Raw genomic sequence first — 13,452 nt, 5'->3', positions numbered from 1 at the left:
TCACCAGGAACCTTTTCAATTGCATTTCCTAAATGTGTGGTAACTTAGGGCATGCTCTAGCCATCGCATTAGTAGTTGTGGCTTGTGTATCATTTTATCACTTAATGCAATAAAATCCTATTTCCCTACATAGATATTGTTGACTTTGCTTGCTCCCTGTTTTATTTTCCCACATTGAAGTTACTACTGGTATCAACAGAGAAGTTTGTCCTCCATTTTGAGTGTGCTCAACAAAAATAAGATAAAACTGAATCTGATGGCAACAGGATTTCGGATTGTTTCTAAACATGACATTCAAATGTTAATTGGATGAATAAATCTTGTTTATTTCACGGACATGAAAATGTCAGTGGAATAAAACTATTTATCACAGGATAATGGCCTCCTGACACCTGATAAATGCCAAGATAATGATACTTATTGAAAAAGCATCAAAATAGTCTCTCATTTGTCAAAAACAAATACTTGGGCAAAGATCATATGTTTCTTTTCAATACTGTAACTTCATTCTGTTATAAAACCTCAGCAACTATGCAGGATACAAGAGTAAGCAATCAATATTGCATGGTGAGGACTCTGAAGAGGGCAGTTATTCTGCCACGTGGACAAGACTGCTACAAAACACTCACCAGGGTTGGGCCATGTTCCATCACACACACACCCAACCACATACACAGAAATCCCAGATGTTGTTGTGGCATCTTTTAAAAGAAATAGAATTTTCTCTGTGTTTTCTGTTTTTGCTTTTGAATTATCTGCATTTTGTGTGTGTATGTGGAGATACATATATTACAATTATTATTTTTTTCCAGATGGAAGGCCTTTAACTCTGGATGAAATATGGAAAGGAGTACATGAATGCTACAGGGAGCAGCTCTGGCAGGGCCCCTGGGATACCATTACACAACAGGTTAGAGGCTTCTTCCACCTATTACAGCATGGAATTAATTTAGCTGAATCGTGGATACCAGTATCCCAAACTACACCTTTTTTAGTCCAGGGAAAAGGATCAACCCTAAAAAGTCCATTTGCTAAATGTGAGAAATATTAATAGCAGTAAAATATGAAATAATTATACAATCTTTATTACACGGGTTTTAAGCACAACTAGCTATAGATGATTCCTAATTCTTTTGTTTCTACTGAAAATCTTTCTACAGACCAGATGGAGGTGAAGTTCTGAAATAGATAATTCACCTCTTTCTATGAGCCAATGTAAGTGGAACAATTCCCAGTTCCATTTTGAATAAAAATAGTCATGCAGGAGAAGCATTTCTAATGCTATATTTAAAGGTACAGGAAATGTGTGCCACAGGCTCACTCTGGACCTGCCCTTCTATATAATAGAAATTCAGATTAATTTCTGCTGTGGTTGACAAGCACCTACAACTGTGTTGCTGTAAATAGAACTTTTCAGCTAACTGAAAAAGAGGGGGAAACAAATTCTGGCTGAGGCCAGTGCTGTGGTATAATAAGCATGTATTAATCCAGCCTTACTTGGTTTTATTAGAATAGTGGTTTTCAACCAGTGTGCTGTGGCATCCTAGGGTGCCTTGAATGATGGTCATAAGTGCTGCGGGCAACACTGGCCTCTGTCCCTCTTTCTTTCCCTCCCTCCTCTGATGTCCTCTCGTGTCTCTGCCTCTCCAACTCTTTGCACAGCTGTTTGTTGCCTCAGCCCTGGCTACAAGCTCCATAGGTGAATGGTGCCTCTGGGGCTGGCCTGGGGGTGCTGGTTGTCAGGAACTGAGGAGCGTCAGAGTAAGCAAGACAGGGAGCCCAGCCAGCTAGTCTGCCAGCCCTTGCTCTTGGGAATGGACAAATGGGAGGCTAGGCAGGCAGGCAGGCAGGCACCACTGGCCTTTTTTGTGCTAGCAGGGGGGCGTGTATCGGCCCCCTGCTGCAGCCAATCCCTGCTGCCGCACCAAGCCTCTGGCTGGCCAATAGGGCCGGCCTGGGGGCGGGCTTTACGGACATTTAAATCTGCGCAGCAGGGGAATCCTCCTTCTCCTGCTGCATCCTGACAGATCTCCCACCCACCCTCCCTTTAGGTCTTCCCTTTGTGTGTGTGCTTTGACCTTGCTATGGACTTCGGTTGGTTGCCTTGGTTGCCCAAGGGGCCTGGTAGGAGTTTTTTTTATCCTTTTGGCTAATTGGCACCGACCTCTTGGTTTTTTCGCCTACCTCGTAGCAATTCGTTACAACTTCCTTCGGCATTTGGCGGTTAGGCATTGGAATATGGAGCTGTCTGGTGTGTTTGAGGACTGGTTGTGGCCAACATCCAACCCTCCTCTTATAGGGGTATCCCCTTAAGGCAGGCATGTCAAACCTGCGGCCCTCCAGATGTTTTGGCCTACAACTCACATGATCCCTAGCTAGCAGGACCAGTGGTTGGGGAAGATGGGAATTGTAGTCCAAAACATCTGGAGGGCTGCAGGTTTGACATGCCTGCCTTAAGGGATCCAGCGGTCGTGGATCCCGTCCGATGCCCTGCTGAGACTAGGGCCATGGCACAACCCCCAGTGACACCAGGGGGAGCTTTCAGTTGTATTTGCATCAACAGGCTCCTCCCTCGGGGTGTTAACCTGATATGACCCCCAGCAGAGCGGGGTGGGGTCATGCTTGCTAGGGTGTCCAATGCCTAAGCCAATACCTCTCACTTGCTCTACCCAATAAAGTTGTGGCCTTATTTTACCCATTAACTCAAATCCATGTGTCACCGTGTCTTCATTTCTCGCGGGGGGCGGGTCCTCGGATCGCAAATAACATCCTGTCAAAAGTGCTTGCATGCTAAAATCAGGTGCTTTTAACTCTTGCCTATTCTTTGACTTGGAAAACTTCCACTTGAACTTTGTGTAAGGGGTGGTTGTATTTTCTCAGTGTTGAAAAAATACCTTTCTGTGATTGGTGAAAATTGATGGTGCTGCCATACCATAGGCATTGGGAAAGTTTCTGGAAGTGCTGCAACATTCTGTATGGTTTGGTGTTCTCCCATTGCTTTCTTTGCTTGGTGCCTGATAGTGCACAAATAAGCTTGGTTGAGGTTATTCCAGCATGCTCTTGCTGCTGTGGTGGTGCAATTGAATTGCCACTATGAAGAAGCATGGGGAGAAGAGACAGAGTTCATAGGGAATCATCACCAATTTGCTCTAGACAGATTCAGAAACTATTCAGATAATAAAGAACTTAGATGTAAATTAAAACTAATTCTAGATAATCCAGCCTTTGTTAAAGAGATTTCTGTGGTTAAAATTTACAATAATGTAATAAATAATAATGCAATAAAAATACAAAATATGTCTGCTTTCATTTGGCAACTAGAAAACCTATTTGATTTCTTTTTCATTCGCTTTCACATAAATAGATACAGAATAAATGCCCCAGTACCCCTGGCTTCTACACCTAAGAATAGTTGTAATAAACTTTTCCTTGAGTAAATAGAGTTCTGAGCAAATGAGCTCATATTCACTAAGGCTTAATCAATAATGGGATATATAATTGAATACACAAAGCTAGTGGTTGAGTAAGCTAATGAGAATGAACAGCTTGAGCCTTTAAATCATCAAGTTGCCAAGAAGAAGAAAAATAGAATCATAGAATCGTTTCACATCCTTGACAAGACTATTGAATTCCTTCAGTGTGATCATCGTTAGACTTATATGTGCCCTCAGTTGCGTAGAAATAATACAGTATATGAATCAGACACACAACCTGGTTATATATAATTATATATATAATTATTATAGGTTTATAAAACAGTGGTACCTCGGGTTAAGAACTTAATTCGTTCTGGAGGTCCGTTCTTAACCTGAAACTGTTCTTAACCTGAGGTACCATTTTAGCTAATGGGGCCTCCCATTGCCGCCGCACAATTTCTGTTCTCAACCTGAAGCAAAGTTCTTAACCCAAGGTACTATTTCTGGGTTAGCAGAGTCTGTAACCTGAAGCGGCTGTAACCTTGAAGCATCTGTAACCCGAGGTACCACTGTATAACTTTCTTCCCCCCCCACATTTTCACTTTTAATTTTTATTCTATATTGCTTGTTTTAAGTGTTGTTTTAAAAAATGAAATAAAAAGAAAAGAAATACATACACAACCTGGATGATAGTCCAGGCTAATACTTGAAAATATACACCCCTAACTTCATGGGTACATTCTGAAAAGTAAGGGTGTTTAGGATTATAGCCCAAGTTTAAGGACTGTGGATTGTGTGATCTTGGTAGCCTTCTTCTGAGGCACTAAGAACGTGAATTTCTGCAGTCCTGTATATATTATTCTGATTCATACCAGGATGCTCTCAGGTGGTCACAGGTATAAGCAACCTATAAGATAGCATTTTAGTGAGAATTTGGTGGTGGCATCAAATGTTTGTTCTAGATGGAAGTATTTGTGGGTAGGTAGTCCGTCTGTCTAAGGAAGTGGTGTGTTCTAATGTTCCAATGTTAGATAGGGTTATATTTCCTTTAAGGAATGGGTTTGCACTTGAGGGATCCATTTCTATCACTTTGAGTCCTTTTGTGTGGTGTACACTTCACCAGCTTAGGCAAGTATACCAGATGAGTATGTATAATTATTTCACCCCAGAAACTCCCATTTTTCTTATATGTCAACCATACGTGCATGGTTTATGACAGGGGTCCCCAAACTACGGCCCCCGGGCCGGATGCGGCCCAATCGGCCTCCCAATCCGGCCCGCGACAACCCCCGCCGCCCGCTGCCGCCGCCCGCTCTTACGGCGCGCGGCGCGGCGACGATCTAAAAAAACGCCAAAAAATCGCCAAAAATCCTTTGTGCGCATGCGTATGGGCCTCTCCCGACCCAGAAGAGGTCATTTCCGATGCACTTCCGGGTCGGGGGAGGTCCATACGCATGCGCACAAGCGATTTTCGGCGATTTCCCCCCCGCACGGGCGCGTGTGCGCATGCGCACGGGCGTGCACTCCCCCGCCCTCCGGCCCGCCGCGCGGTCGGCGCGGCGGGCACCAGCCCACTGCGCGGTAAGTCTGGGGACCCCTGGTTTATGATGCTGACTTGTTTTAAATCAACCATTAAGATTCACCATGGCTCATTCTCATTTGAAAGTAGCTAGAATCACTAATACCCCTAAGTTTATGATAGCCTCTACTTGTATGAACAATATGTATAATAATTGTTAGAATTAGCTTTTAAAGCACCTTATGATCCTTAAAATTGATTGTACAAAAGGAATATGCCTAACAAGTGATTTTTCTAAATGATTTAACAGATCTGTTGAGTGTATATAATTCCAAACAGAATCACTTTTTATATTGCCTGATCCAGTTAAGCTGAAGTACGTGGACTCAAATGTGATTTAGTCCATAATGTGTAGGTTTCAGTGGCATACATCCAAATATTTTGGCTGAAAGTATTTTGCATTATGCATTGCAAGTAGCATAATAATTGAATTAGCAATGGAAAAGAAAAAATAGATACACAGTTTATATATGATGGTGTTTAGACTTCTGTTGGATGGTTCTACTGGCAAGCTGTGTTAAAGGGATTTATAGAACCCCTTTTCTGTTCTCTAATTCTTTGATTGTAACTATTACCCTGTGCAGTAGCTGCAATTCTTAAATGGTTGCAGGAGGAATCAAATGGATCAGGGATGATCAGTGATGAATGCAGACTGTAAGACTGAGTCATGTGCCCCTTAAACTGGGGCTGTCAGTGGAACCATTTAACAGAAAAGATCATACCTTTTAAGAGGAATTTGCAGAATATGTATAGTATTTCCATATACATACCAAGAGAAAAAGTTAGGTTGTAGAATCATAGAATTGTAGAGTTGGAAATGGATCTCAAGGGTCATCTAGTCCAATCCCCTGTAATGCAGGAATCTCAAACAAAGCATCCATGACAGATGGATCCAACATCTACTTAAAAGCATCCAGTGAAGGAGAGTTCACCACCTCCTGAGGGAGTCTGTTCCACTGTCAAACAGGTCTTGCTGTTAGAAAGTTTTTAGTCAGATGTTTAGTCAGAATCTCCTTTCTTGTAACTTGAAGCCATTGGTACAGGTCCTATCCTCCACAGCAGGAGAAAGTAAACTTGCTCCATCTTCCATGTGAGAGCCTTTTAGATATTTGAAGTTGGCTGCGTCTGGCTGTTAACCAGAAGGTTGATGTTTTGAGCCCACCCAGGGACATAGCTGCCAAGTTTTCCCTTTTCTCACGAGGAAGCCTATTCAGCATAAGGGAATTTCCCTTAAAAAAAAGGGAGAACTTGGCAGCTATGCCCAGGGATGGCTGTGGACAGGATTCCTGCATTGCAGGGGGCTGGACCTGAGGGTCCCTCTCAACTCTATGATTCTGTCTCATCTCAGTCCCCACTTTTCCAGGCTAAATATACCCAATTCCCTCAACTGTTCCTCATAAGGCTTGGCTTCCAGACTGTTTATCATCTTGGTCACCCTCCTTTGCACACATTCCAGCTTGTTGGTATCCTTCTTAAATTGTGGTTCCTAGAACTGGATAGAGTATTCTAGTAAGGTTTGCTTTTGATATTTATTCTGTAGCCAAGAAGGCAGCAGCATTATTACACAGAAAAGGCTTGTTTACATTAGAGGCGCTTGAAGATTTCATTTGGTCTACATTTTTTAGTGAACCAACTTGATTCACATCACATCTAATATATGTACAGTTTTACTTGTACTTTTTGTACTTCTCCGTGTCACACTACTTACCTCAAAAAAGTACCAAAATGTGTACAAAATAAATATGTTGATAAATAGGTTCAAAATGTCAATTTTCATGCAATTATTTTAAAAAATCACAGATAGAGAAGCAGGACAAAATGGATGTATGAATGAACATGTGTAAAACTGATATGGATCAGAAATTAATTAATTAATTAATTGATCAACCAATTCCTAATTCACATTCTTACCAAACTCGCTGACTCCTTTGTGTAATTTATTTAGTAAAATGTGTGACACTAGATTAGTGGCCCTGTTCATGAATATCCTTGATGAAAGTGTTTATACATAAGTAAATAAATTGGCCTAGTTCATAAAAGTTTAAGTTTTAGTGATAATTCACATTGGGGAAAGTGCAATGTGATTTCATGTGTGCTAGGAGCTTAAAATCCCTGGCATTTCCAGGATTTCTGCCATCGGGGTTGCAAAAGTTCTCTTCCTCAGAACCACATCATTGTAGGCTTAGTTCCCTCACTATGAACTCTGAAGATATTTCAGTGCTATGTCATGTCTTTCATGTGAACAGGTACCATCTTGTCCACACCTCTGAAATATCAGCATCAAATTGCACTATTTTTACATTAATCCAGCTGTTATTCTTTTCATTGTGTGGTTAAGAACCCAAAAGACATGTTCTTTATAGTACAACAGTAATTCTGTCCATTGCATCACTTAATTTATGGCAGTGTTAACACAAAAATCAATAAACATTATTTCTAAAATGACCAAGTATGTTAATGATGTGGTATTTTTTTCTTAAAGGAAAGAGATTCTTAACTGTTTCTGGAGGGTTTTGATGTAGTGGTGCTGAAGCACAGCAAAGTGACATTGTGGTAGGGAAGTTTTATATCTTAATACTTGAGTCATGTGTGGGTAGCTATTCTTAGACATACTGGAGAATTCTGTTAAACAGAAGAGGTTGTGTTCAGTATAGTTTAACAGAAGGCTGCTAAGTTTTTTTATTGTGAAATATCAACAGTTGCTATAGAACACTGAATAGAACTTCTGGAAAAGCTTTTGGAGTATCAATAGAGAAGATCATAAGCGCCATTATTGCTGAACATGTTTTGCCCTCAAAGTTCTTGTTTCCATCATAATGCAGTCCTGCCGACATAGAGTTTGGAAGTATTCAGGTCTAGAGATGGTCATTGGCACCCAGAAGTTTAAAGTCACCCCATTCTGCTCTTTTGATGGAAGTTCCATTTTACTGTTGCTTCAGGGGATAAACACAGCTACTTCCCCCCCCCCCTTTATATGAGCACAGAATTTTCTATGGTGCACGTTGAGTGTTTGAATTTCTGTGGAGACTTGGAATAAGAGTCTGAGTAACAGCCCTTTCCTGGGTATCTGCCTGCCACCTTTTTTTTTTAATGAATAGAAGAGGAGCACAATCCTCAGGTGTAGACAATCCTAGCACAACTCTTCTTTGTAACTGGGTAGGGTTTTGATATGTGCAGTGACATACCATGCTGGTGAATATTTTGCTCCTGAATACACCTTCACTATTACCTTTTCAGTTGTCTCAATTTTAGCACATTTATTGTTTTTTAGAATTTTAGATTACTGCTAAAGCCCTTCCCCTTTTTATATTAAAATATTAGCACTTGAATGAAGAGTTGTAAAACCACAGTGAAAAACTTTGTTTTTTCACATTTCTTGGACATCTCTTTTTAAAAGAAGCAAACACTTAGCACTAATTTAAAAGTTTTTTTTTAGGGGTTTATTAGTTGTTGTTTTTTAAAAAAAGACTGCCCAGGTGAATTAGGCCTTCTTCACTCAAAGCATCTGTGTTACACCTTCAGGCCTAGAATGTGAAATATAGCAGGATGTATACACGTATAAGGACACAATACATACCCCTTGATAGTGAGGAAAGTATTCTGCAATTCTGGTCGTGTACAGCAGGAGAGCAGTGATTAGTAGTACTAGGAATCATCTGCCTGGTAGCAGCCTAAGGTATTTGTTAACATGTGCCATCTTTTCTTGATTTAACAGTATTTTAAAATTTTACAGGCATCCTAAAACATGTTTTGAAAGATTTTCAAACTCTTACATTTTCTCTTATCGGGTTGTGTTTATACCAAATTCTGCTCCAATATCATTTTTTCCCATCCGTACACAGCTTGTTGGATTGTCTTCTTGTACCTTAAAAAAACCCCACAACTTCAGAACATATTTTAAGGAGTCATTTAATAAAATGACATGTAAGATACTAAAAAGTTGATGGCTAAATTAATTTTATTTTGGCAAGTATTGAAAAATATGTCATCTGTTTATTTTCATGAAAGAATGAGTGATGTGCCAGTTCTGAGAACAAGAACTAGTTGCCAATTTTCCAGTATAAACTTTTTAAAAAGTGTTTAATCAGTTATAAACTTAACTGTAACTGAATAGACTGTGCTTCATAGTGGGGTTTGTTACTGTTGTTGAATTTATGCAGCATCTTCGTTGTACTTGTCAAATTATGCTTCTCCATTACGAAGTGAGATCCTTGTTCTTAGGAGTTTAGCATCCTGCATGAAACAGGAAACTAAACAGGAGGGCAATGTCGGTAACAGTTAAGGCTTATCAACAGGGCTATAGTCCACAGATATCAGAGAACTATAACTCCCATCATCCTTGAATATTGGTGAAGTTGGCTAGGACTAATAGCAGTCCAGCAACTTATGGAAGCAGCACCAGTTTGCCACTCTGACTTACAGAGGAAAGTTATTATTCTGTACATGCTAGAGCAGGTAGTTTTTCAGGGTTTTTGTGTTAATATCTGAAATGCATTGATCACTTTAACAAAATAGCCACTGACATGTATCTCCTGGAGGTGCAGGAAAACTGAGATAGATTTGTATGTTGTAATCTTTTTCCTACCAAGTGTCGTGTACTAGCAAAGGGAAGGAGGGTCATAGTCAGCTTGCTATATGGTACCCCAAGCAACTGAGTATAGCTCAGTGTTTCCTTCTTTCCCCATGCATGTTGACCATGTTCTTTACAGTCTCATTTACTTTGATACGGATAAATATTCATTTTACAAATATGGTGCATAGGCAATATGAGATCAATGCACTAAGCACTGTTGGATACAGAACGGGATTTGGATCGAATATCACTTTTGCTTGAACCTAGGGAGTAAAGATGGGAAAAGAAGGATGGGCACTGTTTCATAAGACCCTGATGAGATCATTTTGTTACAATAAGTATTGGAAAATAACCAGGTTGCATTTCCCTAGTCCTTGAAAGGTTATGCCATAATAAATCTGTTACTCTTTAAGGTGCCACAAGACTCATTGTTTTTCCTGCAAGACTTAACATGGAATGGTGGTACCTTAAAGTTCTGTGCACATGTAGATAACAACAAATGACTTTTGTTGCTGAACAAATGCTCCATCACAGAGTAGTTGGCAATTTGTCACTGTATAAATGTGAATTACAAGTCGGGGGGGGGGGGACGGGACGACGACACACACACACACACACACACACACACACAGAGAGAGAGAGAGAGAGAGAGAGAGAGAGAGAGAGAGAGAGAGAGAGAGAGAGGAGAGGTCTCACTGTTTCTATGGCAGCTTCTGATATATTTGCCTTCACTTGATCATCCAGTAGCATTTCAAGTGATGTCTTGCTAGTCTCACTTTTCTAGGTGCAACAATCTCAGCAGGGAAATGTGTCTCTATTTTATTAAATCTAATAAAGTGTAGAACAGAAATAGCCAACAACATGGTACACATTAGCTCCTTCTTGATAGAGGATAATGTTAAATACTGAGGAGAGACTGTATCTCAGTGCAGAGCACATGTTTTGCATGCACAAGGTCTTAAGTTTGCAACTCCGGTTACAATAAGCTCAGGAGGAGAGCTTCAAAAGTCATCAACCTGAGACCCTGGAGAGTTGCCAGTCAGAATAGGTAATCCTGGGCTAGTTGTAGTCTAAATCAGTATAGGGCAGCTTCATATTTTCAACATGTCTTATCTGAAGAGAAGAAATCTCAAAACAATTTCCTTAGAAATATGTGCTCCATATATAGTAGCCTTAAATTGAAGCACTCTATTCTGTGTATTTATACTGTACTGCACTTAGCTTTTCTCCAAAATAAGTACAGTATTATAAATAATTGTTCAATGTGCACAACATTGTTCCATATGGAAGGAATATGTTATCATCTCTGGTTATCATCTGTTATCTGTTATCTGTTATATATGTTATCATCTGTGACTGCCATGTTTCTTGCAAACTTAAACAGTTCCTTTCTTTCAAACCTCAGTATTTGATTCAGTGAACATAGGTATACAGTACAAGGGCAAGGTAGTGAATCAACGGAGGACTGTTGCCAGAAGCTCTTGATTCAAAGAAGAGCAAAAATGTGCTACCAAGCTAATTTGTAATTAAAAAATAAGTTTATGGAGAAAATAAAATAAAGTTTCCCACTTTGCACTTCATTTCCCATTGCAGAAGGATTTGGACCTGGTATTTCTTTTATTTTATTTTTTTTTGTAATGGCTGAAATAGTGAGAATTCCAGTTTCTTTTAAAAAACAAGCTTCCAAATGATTGAGTGCAGTATTGCGAGGCTAGGCTCTGGTTAAAAATTGAAACGTTCTCCCCTAGTAACAGCAGGGCAGCCTGACTAATGGGAATTGAATATTTCCTTTTCTGTCATGATCTGAACAGAGAGAGGCCTTATTAAGGGTGTCCACTTCCTTTTTTTAAAAAGGGATTGTTTAGAAATCTTTATTATTTAAGCAATGTGTAGGCAAACATGACTCTTGTTGGGGTTCTGCTGTTTACCCATCTACTTTAGCAATCACAGTGAACTTAGCATTGCTGTACTGACTTTGTCTCATCACTATCTTGGAGCATTACTTGGAGCATAAGTGTTGCTATTTGAAATCCTTACACTAAATCAAAATTCCATTGCTGTTTTAGACCCCAGCTGAGTGGCGTACCTTAAGCAAACATGTATCAAATTGTATATATGGGTTCTAGAATGATGTATTGTGTGCAGGTTTGAGGGCACATCTGCAGGGGGATGTTTTGGTGACAGGCGCATCTAGTTTTTATAGCCCAGCCTTTCCCTACCTGGGCCCTCCAGATGTTGGACCTAAATTCTTAGCAACCCTAGTCAACAGGACCAATGATAAGGACCAAAACATCTGAAGGGCACCAGATTGGGTAAGGCTGCTGTAGTCCATGAATTAGTTGATTTCAACCTTCACTAGTCCAATGTCTATCTGGATGGCAGAGCACTGGACACAAACCTGTGTATTTTAATTGCATGTCAATCATCCTTTTCTCAGAGTTTTCAGGAAGTAAAGTTTATTATTATTTCCTCCCCTTAGTCTAAAGAATGGCTGAAGTCTCTGGTGGTATTGAAAAAAATGTTCAGTTACAAACGTTTTCTGCTGCCCTTGATAAAAGTCTTGACATCCCTCTATGAATGATTTTCATCAAAGCTATATCATGCAAACTGGATGTGACAGAGGATGTTTTGGACAACAATCCCTTTCCACTATAGGAGAAATGGAGAGCCCATAAAGGCTATGATGGATGCTCCAAGGCAGTTTAATGTAGCACTAGAGAAAATAGAAGCCATTACTACTGGAGGAGCTCCAGTTATGACAGGGAAAATAAATGGTGCTGTTACAGGAAATGTACCAACAACAAAATACCTGCTGTTTGGGGGAAGGGAAGTAAAACACACAATACCAGCTATCCAGAACTAATTACCTTGCTGTAATGCCCGAAAGTGACATTCGTTGTTAATTGAAATTTGACATGGATCATATTTCACATATTATTTTAGGCATTATCTCACTGTGTGCTTAAAGTTGTATAACACAGGCTGAAAGTTTTGTTTTGTCAGTGCTAGAACTTAGGCATGGTTTGCTTTCTCTTGGGATGAAAAGAGAGTGTTTCATATTTTTTTCTCATTGAGATCTAGTAGAAATGACATTTTATTTGGTCAATGATAAAAGAAGCATAAGGGACTTGAAACCAGAAAGATTTGTCTTTATTGAATGCTGCTGTTGCACATGCTGGAAAGAGAAGCTTGCCCCATAATGTAATGGCTTTTGGGGCCATCAAACTCCTAGTGTAGGACTGCATTCCTATTTTCAGATTGCAAAACAAAAAAGCTTTTTAAAAATATCACAGCTGCTATCTTCCTGTTTTCGCTCTGAATTGCTCTATAGCAGAAGATAAAACTAATTATCATTAGGTTCAATGTGTCATTAAGCATTTCCTGGCTTTCCTTCATAATAAGATCTTTTGAAAAAGAGAGTCAAACAGAATCTTCTGTCTGACAATCCATGATACAGAAAATGGTGGTGGGAAATCAATTTGCCTGGTGGGCTGGTGGTGGGGGAATTCTGGTAGACCCTTTGTTTCATGTCTATAATTCTGTCACATTCTTTGCAGGGAAATAATGCTTTAAGTTTCAGAAAAGCATTTTCACTTTTTGATACTTTGTTCCTGTCCAGAAGACGCTTTTGCTCCTGAAAATGTCAGGTTGCCTTCTGCAAAATTTCAACACACATTAATCAGGAAATGTCTACTTCAGTAGCAGTTTCACCCACAAAAGATTAATTTATAACTAAACTAAGTTGATTTTTCATTTAAATAGGTTTGTGCTTGCAACTGTGATTCATGTTTCTTTTCATCACTGATATATAAGCCTGACATCTGGAAACTAAATGCTACTTCGCCTTTGTGGAGAGGATTTCCAGACACGAAAATTAAGGAAAA

General features: G+C 39.8%; 1 protein-coding gene across 1 annotated transcript in view; it reads left to right on the top strand.

The window, feature by feature from the left end:
• ATG10 (autophagy related 10) overlaps nucleotides 1-13,452 on the top strand; it is a 100,501-nt gene that overhangs the window by 72,686 nt on the left and 14,363 nt on the right. Inside the window, exon 5 of the mRNA XM_035099694.3 lies at nucleotides 813-910. Within this exon, the coding sequence (XP_034955585.2) occupies nucleotides 813-910 (98 nt within the window). The remainder of the gene's footprint in view (nucleotides 1-812; nucleotides 911-13,452) is intronic.

The sequence above is a fragment of the Zootoca vivipara genome, chromosome 10, assembly GCF_965207765.1.
Source record: "Zootoca vivipara chromosome 10, rZooViv2.hap1.1, whole genome shotgun sequence".
In the NCBI taxonomy this organism is placed as follows: Eukaryota; Metazoa; Chordata; class Lepidosauria; order Squamata; family Lacertidae; genus Zootoca; species Zootoca vivipara.
Note: the sequence above shows the minus strand (reverse complement) of the source record. Positions and strands in the feature narration are given on the sequence as shown.